The 21,439-nt window shown below is 58.2% G+C and overlaps 1 protein-coding gene across 1 annotated transcript in view; it reads left to right on the plus strand.

Annotated features, from left to right (window-relative positions):
- Positions 1–21,439, plus strand: part of LOC132814765 (girdin-like) — a gene marked incomplete at its 3' end in the record, with an annotated part of 53,694 nt that overhangs the window by 20,885 nt on the left and 11,370 nt on the right. The window contains exons 6-11 of the mRNA XM_060823565.1: positions 2,578–2,661; positions 6,576–6,716; positions 10,548–10,714; positions 14,472–14,553; positions 16,660–16,818; positions 18,863–19,009. Coding sequence (XP_060679548.1) covers positions 2,578–2,661; positions 6,576–6,716; positions 10,548–10,714; positions 14,472–14,553; positions 16,660–16,818; positions 18,863–19,009 — 780 coding nt within the window. The remainder of the gene's footprint in view (positions 1–2,577; positions 2,662–6,575; positions 6,717–10,547; positions 10,715–14,471; positions 14,554–16,659; positions 16,819–18,862; positions 19,010–21,439) is intronic.

The following is a 21,439-nucleotide window of genomic DNA, read 5'->3' on the forward strand; positions in this document are numbered from 1 at the left end:
TCACCCTCACTCCCCTCACCCTCACTCACTCTCACTCCCCTCACCCTCACTCCCCTCACCCTCACTCAAGCCCACCCTCACCCTCACTCCCCTCACCCTCACTCACGCCCACCCTCACCCTCACTCCCCTCACCCTCACTCCCCTCACCATCACTCCCCTCACCCTCACTCCCCTCACCCTCACTCCCCTCACCCTCACTCAAGCCCACCCTCACCCTCACTCCCCTCACCCTCACTCACGCCCACCCTCACTCCCCTCACCATCACTCCCCTCACATTCACTCACCTCACCCTCACTCCCCTCACCCTCACACTCACCCTGACCCTCACTCCCCTCACCCTCTCACCCTCACTCAACCTTCACTCCCCTCACCCTCACTCCCCTCACCCTCACTCCCCTCACCTTCACTCCCCTCACCCTCACTCCCCTCACCCTCATTCCCCTCACTCCCCTCACCCTCACTCACTCTCACTCCCCTCACCCTCACTCCCCTCACCCCCCTTATCCTCAGTCCCCTCACCCTCACTCAACCTCACTCACCTCACCCTCACTCAACCTCACTCACCTCACCCTCACCCACACTCACACTCACCCTCACCCACACTCACCCTCACCCACACTCCCCTCACCCTCACTCAATCTCACTCACCTCACCCTCACGCACACCCACATCCACACCCACACTCACCCACACCCACACTCACCCTCACCCTCACTCACCCTCACTCCCCTCATCCTCAGGCCCCTCACCCTCATCCTCATTCACTTCACCCTCTCACCCTCACTTACCCCCACTCCCCTCACACTCACCCTCACTCACTCACCGTCACTCACTCACCCTCACTCACTCACCCTCACTCACTCTCACTCACTCCCCTCACCCTCACTCAATCCCCCTCACTCACCTCACACCCACACTCAGTCACCTTCACCCTCACTCACTCATCCTCACTCACCCTCGCCCTCACTCACCCTCGACCTCACCCACCCTCACTCACTCACCCTCACTCACTCACCCTCGCCCTCATTCACCCTCGCCCTCACCCTCCCTCACTCACATTCACTCACCCTCCCTTTAACCCCGTCATGTTCACTCCCTCACACCTCACCCCCCATCATCCTCAGCCTCACTCCCTCAACCCAACCCCTCACCCACACCAAATCCTCACTCCCTCCCCCTCACAGTCACTCGCAACCACTCCACTGCATGCACTCATACACAGTCCGCTCCTTTTAATATCTCACCCAGTCTAATCCCACCCTCCTCCCCCTCGCACGCACACTCACACGCGCACGCACTCACAAACAAACGCTCACGCACGCACACTCTCACACGGATGCAGGTACACTCTCACACGCGCGCACGCACACTCACACGCACACTCTCACACACATACAAGCTTGCGCGCGCACACACACACACGCACACTCGCGCACACACACACATGCGGGCATGCACACACACGCACGCTCACACACTCACGTGCGCTCACACACACATACAGGCTCACGCACGCACAGCCTCATACGGGCGCACGACACTCATATATGTTTGCGCACGCGCACATATACGCGCACACATGCACACTCTCATGCACACACATGCACTCACACACGCTCGCACACATATACACGCTTGCGCATGAACATGCACTCACAAACACACGCTCACGCATGCACACTCTCACGCGCACGCTCACACACACATACATGCTCACGCACGCACACATACACGCTCGTGCACACGCACTCACACACACACACACACATGCTTGTGCACATTCTCACACATGCGTGCGCGCACACACATGCGCCCACCCTCACATGCACATGCACACACACGCTCACGTGTGCACACACACTGTCACATGCACGTGCACACACACACATTCACTTGCGCATGCACACACACACACTTACATGCGCGCTCACACACACTCACTTGCACAGTCACACACGCGCACGTGCACACAGCCTCACACGCACGCTCACACAACACACACACACACACGCGCACGTGCACACACACATCTCCTGCTCCTTGACAGTATTTGAGGAACAGGAGAAGCAACGTTTCAGTCAGGAATGAGAGTTGTGGGGGTGTGGGGGGGTGTGGGGGGGTGGGGGGTTGAGGGATAAATGGGAGGGGCTGGGGCTTGGGGGGAGAAGGTAGCTGAGAATGCAACAGGTGGATGAAGGTGATGGGTCAGAGGGGGCAGTGATGGATGGGTCTGGAGGGCAGTGCCGAGTTGGAGACTGGGATAATGTTGGGGAGGAGGGAGGGGGGAATGGGGGGAATGGGGGGATGAGGAAGCTGGTGAAATCCACATTGATCCCGAGCGATTGCAGGGTCCCAAGGTGGAAGACGAGGCGTTCCTCCTCCAGGTGGGATTGGTGGGTGCAGGCTTCCCAGAGACAGGAAGCGTCCGGTCTCCCCGATGGGAGTTTTAGAGGGGGGTGGGGGCGGGGGAGGGGAGGGGGTGGGGGGGGTTGCAGATACCTCAGTGGAGCGAAGGGTAACTCACAGCCTGGCTCTGGTCCCTCCCCGCTCCCCTCCCTGACCCCCTCGGCCGCAGTGTGAGGATAAGGAAGAGTTCATCGGACGCATCCAGACGCTGGACTTGGACGTACAGACGTCAGTGGCCAGACACATCCAGGAGGTGAGGAGATTCCGGGTCGGAACGTCGCTGCCCTCAGCGAGGGGTCTGGGGCTCGCTTTGGGAACGGACACCCCTCCCCCCCCCCCCCCACCCGCAACCCCTCCCCCACCTTCCCGGCCTCAGACTCTGTTGGAGGCCAGATCGATCAAAGCTCCTAGGTGAGAATTCAATCGCTTCCTCGGAAAACATCGCTCACTCAGTGGGGGGGGGGGGCAATGCTCATTCCCCTGTCTCCAACTTCCCCCACCCGTCCCCCCCTCTCGCCCCAAAATGGCTGCCATCTTGAACCCACCGCCTGCGTAGGGAGCCCCACCCGCTGCCCTCAGGGAGGGGATCCCGGGATTCTGACCCAGCCGCGCCCCAAGGGACGGCCGGTAGATCTCCGAGTCGGGAGGTTGAGGGGCTCGGAGGGGAATTTGCGGGTTGTGTGTGGGGGTGGGTGGTGGGAGGGTGGTCTTTCCCGGCTGTGTATCTGCTGCCCCTCGTCCCTCCTGGTTGGAAGGGGTCGTGGGGTTTTGGGAGGCGCTGTCTTGTGGATTATAGAATCCCCACAGCGCGGGAAACTGGCCATTCGGCCCAACACGCTCACGCTGACCCTCCGAAGAGGACCCCCAGTGCCATTCCCCTACCCTATTGATTTTTGGGTGGGTTTTTTGCTGCTACTGAGCGTCAGTGGGGGGGGGAGGGGGAGAGGGGGGAGGGGGGATGTGGTGCCAATCGAGTGCTTTGTCCTTGGATGGTGTCAAGTTGTTGGAGCTGCCCCCCATCCAGGGGCAAGTGGTGAGTGTTCCCTCACCCTCCTGACTTGTAGATGGTGGGACAGGTTTTGGGAGGGGGTGGTGGAGGAGAGTTACTCGCTGCAGGATTCCCAGCCTCTGAGCTGCTCTAGTAGCCACCGGGCTAGTTCAACGGTAGCCCTGAGGATGTTGGTAGCCGGGGAATTCGGTGACGGTAGCGCCATTCGAATGCCGAGGGGCAGGGGGTAGATTGGTGTGGCGTGGATATCACCGAGCACTCGTTGACCCGAACCTGGGTGTGGTCCGGATCCCGTTGCGTTAGAGCGTGCGCTGCTTCAGGACCTGAGGAGACGTGAATGGCGCTGGGCCTGATGGAGTCATTGGCGCCATTAGTGGGCGGCACGGTGGCACAGTGGTTAGCACTGCTGCCTCACAGCGCCTGAGACCCGGGTTCAATTCCCGACTCAGGCGACTGACTGTGTGGAGTTTGCACGTTCTCCCCGTGTCTGCGTGGGTTTCCTCCAGGTGCTCCGGTTTCCTCCCACAGTCCAAAGATGTGCGGGTCAGGGTGAATTGGCCATGCTAAATTGCCCGTAGTGTTAGGTAAGGGTAAATGTAGGGGTATGGGTGGGTTGCGCTTCGGCGGGTCGGTGTGGACTTGTTGGGCCGAAGGGCCTGTTTCCACACTAAGTCTAATCTAATCTAATCTAATCCACCCCCACTCTGTTGGAGGGGGAGCTCCTGCAGTCAGGCCCTGGAGTTGAGATAACCGATCCTCCACCATCTCCCTGCGTCTGTAGGACAGGACTGAGCTGACCAAGGCCCTCAAGCCCTTTGGAAAGAATAAAAACTCCCGGAAGCGACGGCCTACTTGTCGAGCTCTATCCCCGCTCTGTGGGACTTGACCGGCCAGGACCTGCTGGAGGTGTGCGTCAGTATGCTTCGGGCAGGTGCCATGAGTGAATCCGTGAGGAAAAGGCCTCATCACCCTCATCTCCAAGCGGAAGGGGGAGAGGGAGGAACTCAGAAATTGGAGACCGATCACACTGTCGAATGCGGATTACAAATTCCTGTCAAAGGTCATCGCCAACTGGGTCAGGTCTGCTCTGGGGTCGGTGATCCATCGTGACCAAACCTGTGCTGTGTCGGGCAGGAAGATCGCTGAGAGTCACGCACTCCTCAGGGATACGATCGCCTACGTGCAGGACAGAGGGTTGGACGCCTGCCTGATCAGCCTGGACCAGGAGAAAGCCTTTGACAGGATATCACACAGGGATATGAGAGACGTTCTCTCCAAAATGGGGAGGGAATCTGCAATTGGATCAGACTGCTCTACACCAACATCGTCAGCGCAGTCTCAATCAATGGGTGGGAATCAGATAGCTTCCCAGTCAGATCTGGAGTCAGGCAGGGCTGCCCTCTCTCTCCTGCCTTGTTCGTGTGCTGCGTAGAGCCATTTGCCGAGTCTATCAGGAAGGATGCGAGCCTGAGAGGGGTGACTATTCCTGGCAGCGGAGGCCTGCAGGTCAAGGCCTCCCTGTACATGGATGACGTCGCCGCTTTCTGCTCAGATCCGCTGTCCGTGCACAGACTCCTGTGCATTTGCGACCAGTTCGAACAGGCCTCGGGGGCCAAGGTAAACCGAGGCAAGAGCGAGGCCATGCTCTTCAGGAACTGGGCCGACCAATCCTCGATCCCTTCACCGTCAGGACCGACCACCTGAAGGTGCTGGGTATTTGGTTCGGGGGGGCTGGGGCGTGCGCCAAGTCTTGGAGGGGAGTGTATCAGCAAAGTGAGGCAGAAACTGGGCAGATGGAGGCTACGGTCGCTCTCCACCACAGGAAAAAACCTGGTCATCAGGTGTAAGGCACTGTCATTGCTGTTGTACGTGGCACAGGTCTGGCCTATTCCCAGAACCTGCGCCGCTGCAGTCGCCCGGGCCATCTTCCAGTTCATATGGAGTTCAAAGATGGACCGGGTCCGAAGGGACTCGCTGTACAAAGATCTGGGCAACGGGGGAAAAAATACACCCAATGCCACCCTCACCCTGATGGCCACCTTTGTGCGTGGCTGCATCAAGCTGTACGTGGATCCCCGGTACGCAAACACCAAGTGTCACTACGTACCGAGGTTCTACCTGTCCCTGGTGTTGCGAAGGATGGGCCTGGCCTCGCTGCCGCGGAACGCTCCGAGTAGTTGGACCGTTCCGTACCACCTGTCCTTCGTGGAGAAGTTTATGAAGAAAAACACCTTTGACCCCAAGTCCATCAGGAAGTGGGCAGCACGTAGCGTCCTTGAGACCCTTCGGGAAAAGGAGAGGGTGGATCCTGTTAAGTGGTTCCCTGAGCAGACTGTCAAAGCAATTTGGCAGAATGCCTCATCGCCAGAACTGTCCAACAAGCACCAAGACATGGCTTGGCTGGTGGTGAGAAGGGCTCTACCTGTGAGATCCTTTATGCACGCCCGGACTGTCAGCCGCACCGCACGCTGCCCTCGAAGCGGCTGCGGGGGGGAAGAGACTGTCACACCCCTCCTTCTGGAATGTGCCTATGCAGAGGAAGTCTGGAGAGGAATGCAGTGGTGTTTGTCGAGGTTCGTCCCAAACAGCGCCGTGATGCGGGACTCCGTGCTCTACGGCCTGTTCCCTGGGACGCACACTGAGACGAACATCAACTGTGCCTGGAGGATCATCAACTCGGTGAAGGACGCTCTCTGGGTGGTCCGAAACCTGTTGATCTTCCAGCTGAAGGAGCTGACCCCGACTGAGTGTTGCAGACTGGCACATTCCAAGGTCCAGGACTACGTGTTGAGGGACGCGCTGAAGCTTGGGGCAGCTGCCGCCAAGGCGCAGTGGGGAAAGACCACCGTGTAACATCTGCACCTCTAAAGAAGAACAGGGGACCCATGTAGTCATTTGGGCTTCTCTGACGCCTCAGCTAAAGATGTAATGGTACAGACCTGTACATAGGAACGATGACTGTCTCTGAACACCAAGAAATGGGATGTTTACAGATGTATGGCATGACCAATTGTACAGATGGTCAAAATATTTTATGAATAAAGTATACTTCTGAAATAAAAAACGCGATGGGAGTGAGGGAGCCGCCCCAGTAGAGGGCCCGCAGTGATCTGACGGGCAGAGTGGCAGCTGGCTCACACTGTGCGATTGCCTTTCAGATTACCCAGAACCGAGAGAACCTGGTGTCAGTTCAGTGCGGGGACCTAGCGTCCAGCTCAGTGGAGGAGCTGCACCTCCTGTTCGGGAACATGGTGCAGCATCTCAAGGAGCTGGTCAATCAGAGGGACGAGAACATGGAGGTAACGCAGACCCGCTAACCCTCCCCTATCCCTGTCACACCCTCCTCCCTCCCTCTCACCCCTTCCCCCACCCCCTACTATCACACCCTCCCTGTCTGTCACCCGCTACACCCCCTCCCTATCTCTGTCACGCCCTACACCCCCACCCTATCTCTGTAACCCCCTCCAGCCCCTACACCCCGTCCCTATCTCTGTCAACCCCTACACCCTCTCCCTATCTCTGTCACCCCCTCCAGACCCTACACCCCTTCCCTATCTCTGTAACCTCCTCCAGCCCCTACACCCCCTCCCTATCTCTGTAAACCCCTCCAGCCCCGACACCCCCTCCCTATCTCTGTAACCCCCTCCAGCCCCTACACCCCCTCCACCCCCTCCCTATCTCTGTAACCCCCTCCCTATCTCTGTAACCCCCTCCAGCCCCTACACCCCCTCCCTATCTCTGTAACCCCCTCCCTATCTCTGTAACCCCCTCCAGCCCCTACACCCCCTCCACCCCCTCCCTATCTCTGTCACCCCCTCCGGCCCCTACACCCCCTCCCTATCTCTGTAACCCCCTCCCTATCTCTGTAACCCCCTCCAGCCCCTACACCCCCTCCCTATCTCTGTAACCCCCTCCAGCCCCTACACCCCCTCCACCCCCTCCCTATCTCTGTAACCCCCTCCCTATCTCTGTACCCCCTCCAGCCCCTACACCCCCTCCCTATCGCTGTAACCCCCTCCAGCCCCTACACCCCCTCCCTATCTCTGTAACCCCCTCCAGCCCCTACACCCCCCCTCCCTATCTCTGTACCCCTCCAGCTCCCACATCCCCCCCCCCTCAGGTGTTGGTGGGTGTAGCCTGTATTGGTGCTATGGAAGTAGCTGCTGTCTGCAGTACAGACCTAACCTCCTGCTCCTCCCCCTCCCCCTCCCCCTCCCCCTCCATCTCACCTCCCCTCTCCTCCCCTCCCCGAGGACGGCTCTGCCTAGCCTCAGTTCCCTTTCGAAAGCGCCTGGTTCCTCCTCAGCGGACGTTGGTATCACTCAAATTCCCACAGGAAAAGGCACAGCCAGGGTGGGGACAGAGGGGTGGGGAGAGAGAGAAAGAGAGAGACAGAGACACAGAGAGAGACACACACACACGCAGGTAAAGAGAGACAGAGAGAGAGAGAGATTGATAGACAGTGAGACACACACAGATAGGGAGAGATAGAGAGAGTGAGAGAGAGAGAGACAGAGAGAAAGGGAGAGGTAGAGAGAGAGAGAGACAGACAGAGACACAGAGAGAGTGACAGATAGAGATAGGGAGAGGTAGAGAGTGAGAGTGAGAGAGACAGACAGACAGACACAGAGAGAGACACACACACACAGAGATAGGGAAAGGTAGAGAGACAGAGACAGAGAGACAGACAGACATACAGTGAGACACACAGATAGGGAGAGGTTGAGAGAGAGAGACAGAGAGAAAGGGAGAGGTAGAGAGACAGATAGAGACAGAGAGTGAGAGAGACAGTCAGAGACACAGAGAGAGAGACACTCAGAGATAGGGAGAGGTAGAGAGTGAGACAGACAGTCAGAGACACAGAGAGAGTGAGAGAGACAGACAGAGAGAGAGACACACAGAGACAGGGAGAGGTAGAGAGTGAGACAGACAGTCAGAGACACAGAGAGAGTGAGAGAGACAGACAGAGAGAGAGACACACAGAGACAGGGAGAGGTAGAGAGTAAGAGAGACAGACAGACAGAGACACAGAGAGAGAGTGAGAGAGACAGACAGAGACACATAGAGAGAGAGAGAGAGACAGACAGACACAGAGAGAGACACATACACAGAGATAGGGAGAGGAAGAGAGTGACAGAGTGAGAGGGAGACGGACAGCATGGGTTTGTCTCTGCTGTATTCCCCACCCTCTCCCATCACATCCCCTCCTGGTGGGGAGGGGGAGGTGATTGTTATTTGTCTCCACTCACAGGATGTGAGGAGGGGGGGGTCCCTGACCACTTGCCCCCCTCCCTGATTACCCAGAGGGCAGTGCAGAGCTGACGGGGTCCCTGTGTGCCTGGAGTCCCCTGTTGACCAGCCCCAGGAAGGATGGCTGGTTCCTGTCGAAGGTGGAAGGGCTGGGTATTTCTTCCCCCAGACTGCACTCAGAGCTTTAATTCCAAATGTTTACGAGATGGAAATTCTGCCGGGGCAGGATTGGAGCCGAGCTCCCCCTGGAATGTCCTCGGGGTCTCTGGGTTAACAGTCCTGCAAGATGACCACTGACCCGTCCCCTCCTCTGTCCTGGGTCTCGCTCCCTGTAACAGTGAGGAGCTGTTCCCAACTCCCACTTCACCCTCATTCACCTCCACACAGCAACTCGAAACCAACTACCAAATACAAGCAGAAACAGGCCCTTCGGCCCAACCAGTCTGTGCTGACCACGTTCCCAAACTAAACTAGTCCCCGCTGCCTGCTCCTGGCCCATCTCCCTCCAAACCCTTTCCTATCCATGTCCTTATCCAAATGTCTTTAATACATTGTAACTGAACCCACACCCACTGCCTCTTCCATGAAAGGTTACACCCGAAACATTGACGTCTCCACCTCCTGACGCTGCCTGCCTTGCTGTGTTCCCCCAGCCTCCTGCCTGTCCCTCCTGACGCTGCCTGCCTTGCTGTGTTCCCCCAGCCTCCTGCCTGTCCCTCCTGACGCTGCCTGCCTTGCTGTGTTCCCCCAGCCTCCTGCCTGTCCCTCCTGACGCTGCCTGCCTTGCTGTGTTCCCCCTGCCTCCTGCCTGTCCCCCCGATGCTCTATAAGGTCACACCTCAGCCTCCGACGCTCCAGGGAAAAAGTCCAGTCATATCCCATCCTCCTCCTTTGACCCAATAAAAACAAATCTTGACCTCACCTGCCCCCATTGACCTTCCCTCTGACCCTGCCAGACCTCCACTGATCTTGGCTGGTCCTGGTTGATGATGTGTTGACTTTGGTGAACTCCGTTGACTGTGGGGTATTGAGCCAATTTCACCCTGCCTGACCTTCGCTGATCCACATGACCTTGGGTGACCCTGATGGATCTCATTTGACCAGGGTTAACCTCCATTGACCTTTAATGATGCTAATTGACCCTGGTTGACTACAGGTGACTCTAGTTGACCCTGCATGACTTCAGTTGAACCTGCATGACCTCAGTTGACCCCACTTGACCTTGGCTGACCTTGCATGATCTCAGTTGACCCTGGTTGACCTCAGTTGACCCCACATGCCCTCACTTGACCCTGGATAACTTCAGTTGACCTTGGCTGACCTTGCATGACCTCAGTTGACCCCACATGCCCTCAGTTGAACGTGGTTGACTTCAGTTGACCTTGGTTGACCCTGCATGACCTAAGTTGACCCTACGTGCCCTTAGTTGACCCCACATGACCCCGGTTGACCTCAGTTGACCCTACATGCCCTCAGTTGACCATGGTTGACTGCAGTTGACCCCACATACCCTCAGTTGACCCCACATGCCCTCAGTTGACCCAGGTTGACTTCAGTTGACTTTGGCCGACCCCACATGCCCTCAGTTGACCCCACATGCCCTCAGTTGACCCTGGATAACTTCAGTTGACCTTGGCTGACCTTGCATGACTTCAGTTGACCCCACATGCTCTCATTGACCCTACATGCCTTCAGTTGACCCTGGTTGACCTCATTGACCCTGGTTGATCTCAGTTGACCCTACATAACCTCAGTTGACCCTGGTTGACCTCAGTTGACCCCACATGCCCTCAGTTGACCCTGGGTGGCTATGGTTGGTCCGGCTGGTGGTGTAGCCGTGCGGACTGTACCACTTACCCACGTTTTCCTCTCTCCCACAGAGAATAGCCGAACTGATCCAGGAGAGGGAGCTTTGCCAGTTACACCACGGATCAGGAGCAGGGAATTGTGAGGGAGGGACTGGCCACAGGTCCGGGGAAAGCCGTGAACATCTCACAGTCCAGCTCGTCGACTCAAAATCTAAACTGCGGCGCCTACGGCAGGAACTGTGAGTGTTACAGTGGGGGGGGGGGGAGGGGAGAGTTTAGAAGGGGGAGAGGAGTTGGGGGAGGGGAGACAGAGAGGGGAGGGGGTGTGGAGAGAGAGGGGTGAGGAGGGGAGAGAGGGAGATGCAGGAAGTGGCAAGGGGAGAGAATTAGGGAGGCAGGGAGAGGGAGGGTCTGAATGAGTGAGGGAGAAACAGAGTGAAGGAGGGAGAGAGAGAGAGACAGGGAGTTAGTGAAGGAGGGATTGTGGGAGAGAGGGACAGTGAATGAGAGGGAGGGTGAGTGAGTGGGGAAGGGAGGGAGGGAGGGAAGGTGAGTGAGGGAGTGTGAGGGAGGGAGGGTGAAGGAGGGAGGGAAGGTGAGGGAGGGAGAGAAGGTGAATGAGGGAGTGAGGGAGGGAGGGAGAGGGAGGGAGAGTGAGTGAGGGAGTGAGGGAAGGTGAGTGAGGGAGTGAGGGAAGGTGAGTGAGGGAGGGAGTGAGGGAGGGAGGTAAGGTGAGGGAGGGAGGGTGAGGGAGGGTGAGAGAGGGAGGGTGAGGGGGAGGTTGAGTGAATGAGGGTGGGTGAAGGAGGGTGAGTGAGGGGGTGAAGGAGGGTGAGGGAGGATGAGGGTGAGGGTGAGTGGGTGAAAGAGAGTGAGTGAGTGAAGGAGGGAGGGTGGGTGAGGGTGAGTGAGGGCTGGGGGGTGAGTGAGGGTGTGAGGGTGAGGGAGGGTGAGTGAGTGAGGGTGAGTGTGAGTGAGGAAGTGTGAGTGAGGGAGTGTGAGGGAGGATGTGTGAGGGTGAGTGAGGGAGGATGTGTGAGGGTGAGTGAGGGTGAGTGAGGGAGGGTGAGGGAGAGGGTGAGTGAGGGAGGGTGAGGGAGGATGAGGGTGTGTGTGGGTGAGTGAGGGAGGGTGAGTGAGGAAGGGTGAGTGAGGGAGGGTGAGTGAGTGTGAGTGAGTGAGTATGAGGGTGAGGGGGGTGAGTGAGGGTGAGTGAGTGAGGGTGAGTGAGGGAGAGGGAGTGAGGGAGAGGGTGTGAGTGAGGGTGAGGGTGAGTGAGGGTGAGGGAGGGTGAGGGTGAGGGAGGGTGAGGGTGAGTGTGACGGACGGTGTCCTGTCTCTCCCAGACAGGGGGAGTGAGGGAGGATGTGTGAGGGTGAGTGAGGGAGGATGTGTGAGGGTGAGTGAGGGTGAGGGTGAGTGTTAGTGGGTGAGGGTGAGTGAGGGTGGGTGAGGGTGAGGGAGTGAGGGTGAGGGAGTGAGGGTGAGTGAGGGTGAGGGTGAGGAAGTGAGGGTGAGGGTGAGTGAGGGTGAGGGTGAGTGAGGGTGACTGAGTGATAGTGAGGGTGAGGGTGAGGGGGTGAGGGTGAGTGATGGTGAGGGTGAGGGGAATGAGGGTGAGGGTGAGGGTGAGGGTGAGTGAGGGTGAGGGTGAGTGAGGGTGAGGGTGAGTGAGGGTGAGTGAGGGTGAGTGAGTGTGAGTGAGGGTGAGGGTGAGTGTGAGTGAGTGTGAGTGTGAGGGGAGTGAGGGTGAGGGGGAGTGAGGGGAGGGTGAGTGATGGTGAGGGTGAGGGGAATGAGGGTGAGTGAGGGTGAGTGAGGGTGAGGGTGAGTGAGTGTGAGGGTGGGTGAGGGTGAGTGAGGGTGAGTGAGGGTGAGTGAGTGATAGTGAGGGTGAGGGTGAGTGAGTGTGAGTGAGGGTGAGGGTGAGTGAGTGTGAGTGAGGGTGAGGGTGAGTGTGAGGGTGAGGGTGAGGGAGTGAGTGAGGGTGAGGGTGAGTGAGGGTGAGGGTGAGTGAGGGTGAGTGAGTGATAGTGAGGGTGAGGGGGTGAGGGTGAGTGAGGGTGAGTGTGAGTGAGGGTGAGTGAGGGTGAGTGAGGGTGAGGGTGAGTGTGAGGGTGAGGGTGAGGGTGAGTGTGAGGGTGAGTGTGAGGGTGAGGGTGGGTGAGGGTGAGGGTGAGGGTGAGGGTGAGTGAAGGTGAGGGTGAGGGAGTGTGTGAGGGTGAGGGTGAGTGAGGGTGAGGGAGTGAGGGTGAGGGTGAGTGTGAGGGTGAGGGTGAGGGAGTGAGTGAGGGTGAGGGTGAGTGAGGGTGAGGGTGAGTGAGGGTGAGTGAGTGATAGTGAGGGTGAGGGGGTGAGGGTGAGTGAGGGTGAGTGAGGGTGAGGGTGAGTGAGGGTGAGTGAGTGATAGTGAGGGTGAGGGTGAGTGAGGGTGAGGGAGTGAGGTTGGGTGAGGGTGAGTGAGTGAGGGTGAGGGTGAGTGAGGGTGAGGGTGAGTGAGGGTGAGTGAGTGATAGTGAGGGTGAGTGTGAGGGTGAGGGTGAGGGAGTGATTGAGGGTGAGGGTGAGTGAGGGTGAGGGTGAGTGAGGGTGAGTGAGTGATAGTGAGGGTGAGGGTGAGTGAGGGTGAGTGTGAGTGAGGGTGAGGGTGAGTGAGTGTGAGTGAGGGTGAGGGTGAGGGTGAGTGAGTGTGAGTGAGGGTGAGGGTGAGGGTGAGTGAGGGTGAGGGTGAGTGAGGGTGAGGGTGAGTGTGAGGGTGAGGGTGAGGGAGTGTGTGAGGGAGGGTGAGGGTGAGGGAGGGTGAGGGTGAGGGTGAGTGAGGGTGAGGGTGAGGGTGAGGGTGAGGGAGTGTGTGAGGGTGAGGGTGAGGGAGTGTGTGAGGGTGAGGGTGAGTGAGGGTGAGGGTGAGTGAGTGTGAGGGTGAGGGTGAGTGTGAGGGTGAGGGAGTGTGTGAGGGTGAGGGTGAGTGAGGGTGAGGGTGAGTGAGGGTGAGGGTGAGGGTGAGTGAGGGTGAGGGTGAGTGAGGGTGAGGGTGGGTGAGGGAGTGAGGGTGAGGGAGTGAGGGTGAGGGTGAGTGAGGGTGAGTGAGTGATAGTGAGGGTGAGTGTGAGGGTGAGGGTGAGGGAGTGATTGAGGGTGAGGGTGAGTGAGGGTGAGGGTGAGTGAGGGTGAGTGAGTGATAGTGAGGGTGAGGGTGAGTGTGAGTGAGGGTGAGGGTGAGTGAGTGTGAGTGAGGGTGAGGGTGAGTGAGTGTGAGTGAGGGTGAGGGTGAGTGAGGGTGAGTGTGAGGGTGAGGGTGAGTGAGGGTGAGGGTGAGTGTGAGGGTGAGGGTGAGGGAGTGTGTGAGGGAGGGTGAGGGTGAGTGAGGGTGAGGGTGAGTGTGAGGGTGAGGGTGAGTGTGAGGGTGAGGGTGAGGGAGTGTGTGAGGGTGAGGGTGAGTGAGGGTGAGGGAGTGTGTGAGGGTGAGGGTGAGTGAGGGTGAGGGTGAGGGTGAGTGAGTGTGAGGGTGAGTGTGAGGGTGAGGGTGAGGGAGTGTGTGAGGGTGAGGGTGAGTGAGTGTGAGTGAGGGTGAGGGTGAGGGTGAGGGAGTGAGGGTGAGGGAGTGAGGGTGAGGGAGTGAGGGTGAGTGAGGGTGAGTGAGTGTGAGTGAGGGTGTGGGTGAGGGTGAGGGAGTGAGGGTGAGGGAGTGAGGGTGAGGGTGAGGGTGAGTGAGGTGAGTGAGGGTGAGGGTGAGTGAGGGTGAGTGATAGTGAGGGTGAGGGTGAGTGAGGGTGAGGGTGAGTGAGTGAGGGTGAGGGTGAGGGTGAGTGAGGGTGAGTGAGGGTGAGGGTGAGTGATAGTGAGGGTGAGGGTGAGTGAGGGTGAGGGTGAGTGAGGGTGAGGGTGAGTGAGGGTGAGGGTGAGGGTGAGTGAGGGTGAGTGAGGGTGAGGGTGAGTGAGGGTGAGGGTGAGTGAGGGTGAGGGAGTGAGGGTGAGTGAGTGTGTCCTGTCTCCCAGGCAGGAGAAGAGCGAGGAGCTGGAAGACTGTAACCAGGAGCTGGAGGAATTACAATCGGCCTGGAAACAGCTCCAGAAACAGGTACAGCAGCAGCTCCCCCTCCCCCTCCCCCCCCCGCTCCCCCACCCCCTCCCCCTCCCCCCCGCTCCCCCACCCTCCCCCTCCCCCACCCCCACCCCCCCTCCCCACCCCCTACAGATACACCACACGCCATTCAGCCCATCCACTCCCTGCTGGGCTTCCTGCTCCACCTCAACCTCTCCTCCTCCCACCACCTTTCTCACCTCCCTCCATCCTCCTAGCCCTGTCTCCCTCCTCCCTTACCCTCTGTGAGCACTACCCCTCTCTGGGGAAGGAGGGTGGGGGGTGAGTCCCACAGTAACCCCCCACCCCTCACCCCCTAGGGGAGCGTACTCCTCCAGGGCTTCACCATCAGGTTGGTTCGTGACAGCGACCCACCCTCCAGCCCGGTCTCACCCCGTGGGTGGAGACAATCTCTCTCCTGTCGGGGTGCTCAGGTGCATTTACGTAGCACCCTGTCAGCCCAGCCTCCTCTGTTCCATGCCTAGCCTCTTCCGGGAGAGCCCCCGCTCGCCATTCCCAGCTCCTCCCCGACATCCTGTTCCTGAACACGGAGACCGGGAATGGTCAGTCCCAATCCCAGAGGGAGGGTTCATAACAAATTCCGGGGCGTTTCTCCAGCTCCAGCGCTCCCAGGGTAGCCCCCAGTTGTTGTTGTAAAGACCCTATTAACCAACACTGATGTTCTGATGAGTCTGCAGCACCTTCCCCCCTCCCCTCCCACCCCCCCACCCTCTCGGTTCCATCTCGGTATCTCAGGGGATCGCGGTCAGTTTCAGGCCGGGATCCAATCACAGTCCCCTCCCGAATCCACCAAAACGTCCACTCGGCTCAGGCCAAAGTTCACCATTCCCTGATCCAGACCGGAAACTGTCCCCCATCAAACACTCCCCAGGACAGGGCCAGCACGGGGTTAGATACAGGGTAAAGCTCCCTCTACACTGTCCTCCCCCATCAAACACTCCCCAGGACAGGGACAGCACGGGGTTAGATACAGAGTAAAGCTCCCTCTACACTGTCCCCCCATCAAACACTCCCCAGGACAGGGGCAGCACGGGGTTAGATACAGAGTAAAGCTCCCTCTACACTGTCCCCCATCAAACACTCCCCAGGACAGGGACAGCACGGGGTTAGATACAGAGTAAATCTCCCTCTACACTGTCTCCCAGGACAGGGACAGCACGGGGTTAGATACAGAGTAAAGCTCCCTCTACACTGTCTCCCAGGACAGGGACAGCACGGGGTTAGATACAGAGTAAAGCTCCCTCTACACTGTCCCCCCATCAAACACTCCCAGGACAGGGACAGCATGGGGTTAGATACAGAGTAAAGCTCCCTCTACACTGTCTCCCAGGACAGGGACAGCACGGAGTTAGATACAGAGTAAAGCTCCCTCTACACTGTCCCCCAGGACAGGGACAGCACGGGGTTAGATACAGAGTAAAGCTCCCTCTACACTGTCCCCCAGGACAGGGACAGCACGGGGTTAGATACAGAGTAAAGCTCCCTCTACACTGTCCCCCAGGACAGGGACAGCACGGGGTTAGATACAGAGTAAAGCTCCCTCTACACTGTCCCCCAGGACAGGGACAGCACGGGGTTAGATACAGAGTAAAGCTCCCTCTACACTGTCCCCCAGGACAGGGACAGCACGGGGTTAGATACAGAGTAAAGCTCCCTCTACACTGTCCCCCCATCAAACACTCCCAGGACAGGGACAGCACGGGGTTAGATACAGAGTAAAGCTCCCTCTACACTGTCCCCCAGGACAGGGACAGCACGGGGTTAGATACAGAGTAAAACTCCCTCTACACTGTCCCCCAGGACAGGGAGATTGCTGTGAGCTGCCGCAGTGTGAGAATGAGTTGGGTTCGATGTTTATCTCGGTGTTGGGGAGCTGTGGTGATCTCGGGCACTGCCGCCTCACCGATGATACTGAGGGCCCTCAGTTACAAACCGGTACAGCATGGCCCGCTGCCAGTGGCCCCAGAAGGATGGAGACAGAGACGTTGCGAGCCCTTCTGTGATTGGCTGATAATATACTGAACGCCGCCAACCAGCCTCCCTCGCAATCCCCGACCTGAGTCCGTTGTCTCTCGCCCTCAGAACCGGGAGCTGATGTTAGAAGCCCGAGCGGCCAGGACCTATCGGGATGAGGTGGACATCCTCCGCGAAAAGGCCACTCGAGTGGACAGGCTCCAGAGTGAGGTCAAGGCCTACAAGGAACGCCTCAACAGCATCGAGTTCTACCGGGGCAAGGTGGAGGTAGGCTTCAATGGGGGGGCGAGGTGGGGGTAGGCCTCAGTGAGGGGGTAAGGTGGGGGTAGGCCTCAGTGAGGGGGTAAGGTGGGAGTAGGCCTCAGTGAGGGGAAAATGTGGGGGTAGGCCTCAGTGAGGGGGTAAGGTGGGAGTAGGCCTCAGTGAGAGGATAAGGTGGGGGTAGGCCTCAGTGAGGGGGTAAGGTGGGAGTAGGCCTCAGTGAGGGGGTAAGGTGGGGGTAGGCCTCAGTGAGGGAGAAAGGTGGGGGTAGGCCTCAGTGAGGGGGGTAAGGTGGGAGTAGGCCTCAGTGAGGGGGTAAGGTGGGAGTAGGCCTCAGTGAGGGGGTAAGGTGGGGGTAGGCCTCAGTGAGGGGGAAAGGTGGGAGTAGGCCTCAGTGAGGGGGTAAGGTGGGGGTAGGCCTCAGTGAGGGGGTAAGGTGGGGGTAGGCCTCAGTGAGGAGGAAACGTGGGGGTAGGCCTCAGTGAGGGGTTAAGGTGGGATTAGGCCTCAGTGAGAGGGTAAGGTGGGGGTAGGCCTCAGTGAGGGGGAAAGGTGGGAGTAGGCCTCAGTGAGGGGGAAAGGTGGGATTAGGCCTCAGTGAGGGGGTAAGGTGGGGGTAGGCCTCAGTGAGGGGAGAAAGGTGGGAGTAGGCCTCAGTGAGGGGGAAAGGTGTGGGTAGGCCTCAGTGAGGGGGTAAGGTGGGATTAGGCCTCAGTGAGAGGGTAAGGTGGGAGTAGGCCTCAGTGAGGGGGTAAGGTGGGGGTAGGCCTCAGTGAGGGGAGAAAGGGGGGAGTAGGCCTCAGTGAGGGGAAAAGGTGGGGGTAAGGTCTCAGTGAGGGGAGAAAGGTGGGGGTAGGCCTCAGTGAGGGGGAAAGGTGGGGGTAGGCCTCAGTGAGGGGGGGAAAGGTGGGGGTAGGCCTCAGTGAGGGGGAAAGGTGGGGGTAGGCCTCAGTGAGGGGAGAAAGGTGGGGGTAGGCCTCGGTGAGGGGGGGAAAGGTGGGGGTAGGCCTCAGTGAGGGGGAAAGGTGGGGGTAGGCCTCAGTGAGGGGAGAAAGGTGGGGGTAGGCCTCGGTGAGGGTGGGAAAGGTGGGGGTAGGCCTCGGTGAGGGGGTAAGGTGGGGGTAAGGTCTCAGTGAGGGGGGTAAGGTGGGGGTAAGGCCTCAGTGAGGGGGGTAAGGTGGGGGTAAGGCCTCAGTGAGGGGGGGAAAAGGTTGGGGGTAAGGCCTCAGTGAGGGGAAGGAAGTGGTGGGTGAGGGTGAGGGGGATGCGGGTGAGTGCTTATTAACCCCTCGAGTGTTGGAAATGCACTAATGAGGAAAACGGGAGCAGGTGAGGGAGAGGGGACTGGGCCGGATGGTCAGCCATGTTCCTATCCAAAGGCGGAGCAGCCCGAGGGGCCGAATGGCCTACTGTGGGTCCTGATTTCCCTGTTTCAATGAGCACCGTGCTCCCCTCCCCACCACCCCACAGCCAGGCTTCCCTCTCCCACCCCTCGGGGGGCAGGACGCGTTGACCTCCGAACCGCTGCTGACGGGGGAGGGACGGAGGGACGATCAGCAATACTGCGAGAGGTGGGGGGTTAGAAATAAGGCCGTTCCTCTCCCGTCAACCCCTCCTCCCCCTAAACCCCGGACCCTCACTCCTGTTCGACCTGAAGTGGAGGACGGGTAAGTACGGAATCTGGGCCTGTTTGGAGTCTGCTGCGGGATCCTCCTGTGCCGTTCGGAGAGGGTGCGTCAGCCACAAAGCCCCTCGCCACCCCCGCCCCCCCCAACTCCTCGTCCTCTGCTCTGATGCTCAGGAAAGGGGAGCGAAGGGGCTGACGTTGTGGTGGTGGTGTTGGGTGGCGCGATGACTCCTGCAGTCGATCAGCCGGGTGTCACGGTTTGTGAGAGAGAGAGAGAGAGAGAGAGCGAGCCCGTGGTTAACGGCCCCGTGCTTTTGTTTCTGTTTCGAACAAACGTTGTCCCCGGGCGCGATGGGACGCTCGCACCTCGCCCCCCACCCTCACCCTGACCCCCTGTAACCGCCCCCCACCCCCCGGGGGCAGGAGGAGCGAGAGTACAGTCGGGCCCTGCTGGAGACGAAGACTATCCTGGAGGAACAGCTGGAGGCAGCCCGCGCGCGCTGCGACCGTCTCCACCAGCTGGAGAAGGAGGGACTGCTGCTCCGAACAGCCCTCAACGACCTCGAGATGGTGAGTGAGGGGAGGAGGGAGGGGAGGGGGATACGGGACATCTCGGTTCCTCTGCTGGAAGTGGGTGGGGGTCGGGGTTTGGGAGGGGGAGCGAATACTGGGGCGGGGGAGGAGGGTTGACCCTGAGCTAGTGCTAACGTGCGAGAGAGCGGGAGAGACAGAGAGAGAGACAGAGAGTGCGTGACTGAGAGTGTGAGTGAGAGAGAGTGACAGTGTGTGTGTCAGTGAGAGTGTGAGAATGAAAGTGAGTGAGAGTGAGTGTGAATGAGAGAGAGAGGCTGTGAATGTGAGTGAGTGTGAGTGAGTGTGTATGTGTGAGAGAGTGTGTGTGAAAGTGAGTGTGTGTGAGAGTGTGTGAGAGTGAGTGAGTGTGTGGGTGAGTGAGTGTGTGGGTGAGTGAGTGTGTGGGTGAGTGAGTGAAAATGTGTGTGTGAGAGAGTGAGTGAGAGTGTGTGACTGAAAGTGAGTGAGAGTGAGTGTGAATGAGAGAGAGGCTGTGTATGTCTAAGAGTGAGTGTGACCGACAGTGAATGAGTGTGTGTGTGTGTGTGAGTGAGTGTGAATGTGTGAGCGAGTGAGTGTGAGTGAGTGAGCGTGTATGAGAGAGTGAGGGTGTGTGTGTGTGAATGACTGGATGAGTGAATGACTGAGTGTGTGTGAGAGTGTGTGAGAGTGAGTGTGTGTGAGAGTGAGTGTATGAGTGTTTGTGTGTGTGTGTGTGACTGAAAGTGAGTGTGTGTAAGAGAGTGTGTGTGTGTGTGTGTGAGAGAGTGTGTGACTGAAAGTGAGTGTATGAGTGTTTGTGTGTGTGTGTGAGACTGAAAGTGAGTGAGAGTGAGTGTGAATGAGAGAGAGAAGCTGTGTGTGTGTAAGAGTGAGTGTGACTGAGAGTGAATGTGTGTGTGTGAGTGTGTGTGTGTGTGTGTGTGTGTGTAAGACAGAGTGTGTGTGACCGTCCTGTCCGGGTCAGGATGAGATGGGGACCTGGGTGGGGGTGGGTGGGGGTCCGGGGTTAAGGAAGGGCAGGAATTCCAGTTCCAGCTGCCCCACCCCCACCCCACGGGAAGTGAGTGTCAGCCCTGCATTGATCGCCCGTCCCTAACTGCCCCCTGGAGAGGGTGGGGAGACAGCTGTGTTCCTGAACCACTGCGGTCTGTATGACGTAGGGATCCCCACGCAGCATTGTTAGGGAGCGGGGGGGGGGGGGGGGGTGGGTCCAGGATTCTGACCCAGTGATGCTGAGGTCAGGATGGTGAGGGGGGTGCTCCCCTGTACCTGCTGCCCCTTGTCCTTCTGGATGGAAGTGGGCGTGGGTTTGGAAGGTGCTGCCTGAGGGTCTTTGGTGAGTTTCTGCAGTGTATCTTGTAGATGGTACACACTGCTGCTACTGAGCGTCGGGGGGTGGGGAAGGGGGGATGTGATTCATATAGACTTCAGTAAGGCATTTGACAAGGTTCCCCATGGGAGACTGGTTAGCAAGGTTAGATCTCATGGAATACAGGGAGAACTAGCCATTTGGATACAGAACTGGCTCAAAGGTAGAAGACAGAGGGTGGTGGTGGAGGGTTGTTTATCAGGCTGGAGGCCTGTGACCAGTGGAGTGCCACAAGGATCGGTGCTGGGTCCTCTACTTTTTGTCATTTACATAAATGATTTGGATGCGAGCATAAGAGATACAGTTAGTAAGTTTGCAGATGACACCAAAATTGGAGGTGTAGTGGACAGCGAAGAGGGTTACCTCAGATTACAACAGGATCTGGACCAGATGGGCCAATGGGCTGAGAAGTGGCAGATGGAGTTTAATTCAGATAAATGCGAGTGCTGCATTTTGGGAAAGTGAATCTTAGCAGGACTTATACACTTAATGGTAAGGTCCTAGGGAGTGTTGCTGAACAAAGAGACCTTGGAGAGCAGGTTCATAGCTCCTTGAAAGTGGAGTCGCAGGTAGATAGGATAGTGAAGGAGGCGTTTGGTATGCTTTCCTTTATTGGTCAGAGTATTGAGTACAGGAGTTGGGAGGTCATGTTGCAGCTGTACAGGACATTGGTCAGGCCACTGTTGGAATATCGCGTGCAATTCTGGTCTCCTTCCTATCGGAAAGATGTTGTGAAACTTGAAAGGGTTCAGAAAAGATTTACAAGGATATTGCCAGGGTTGGAGGATCTGAGCTACAGGGAGAGGCTGAACAGGCTGGGGCTGTTTTCCCTGGAGCGTCGGAGGCTGAGGGGTGACCTTATAGAGGTTTACAAAATTATCAGGGGCATCGATAGGATAAATAGACATAGTCTTTTCCCTGGGGTCGGGGAGTCCAGAACTAGAGGGCATAGGTTTAGGGTGAGAGGGGAAAGATATAAAAGAGACCTAAGGGGCAACTTTTTCACCCAGAGGGTGGTACGTGTATGGCATGAGCTGCCAGAGGATGTGGTGGAG

Source organism: Hemiscyllium ocellatum, unplaced genomic scaffold (assembly GCF_020745735.1).
Source record: "Hemiscyllium ocellatum isolate sHemOce1 unplaced genomic scaffold, sHemOce1.pat.X.cur. scaffold_902_pat_ctg1, whole genome shotgun sequence".
Taxonomy (NCBI): Eukaryota; Metazoa; Chordata; class Chondrichthyes; order Orectolobiformes; family Hemiscylliidae; genus Hemiscyllium; species Hemiscyllium ocellatum.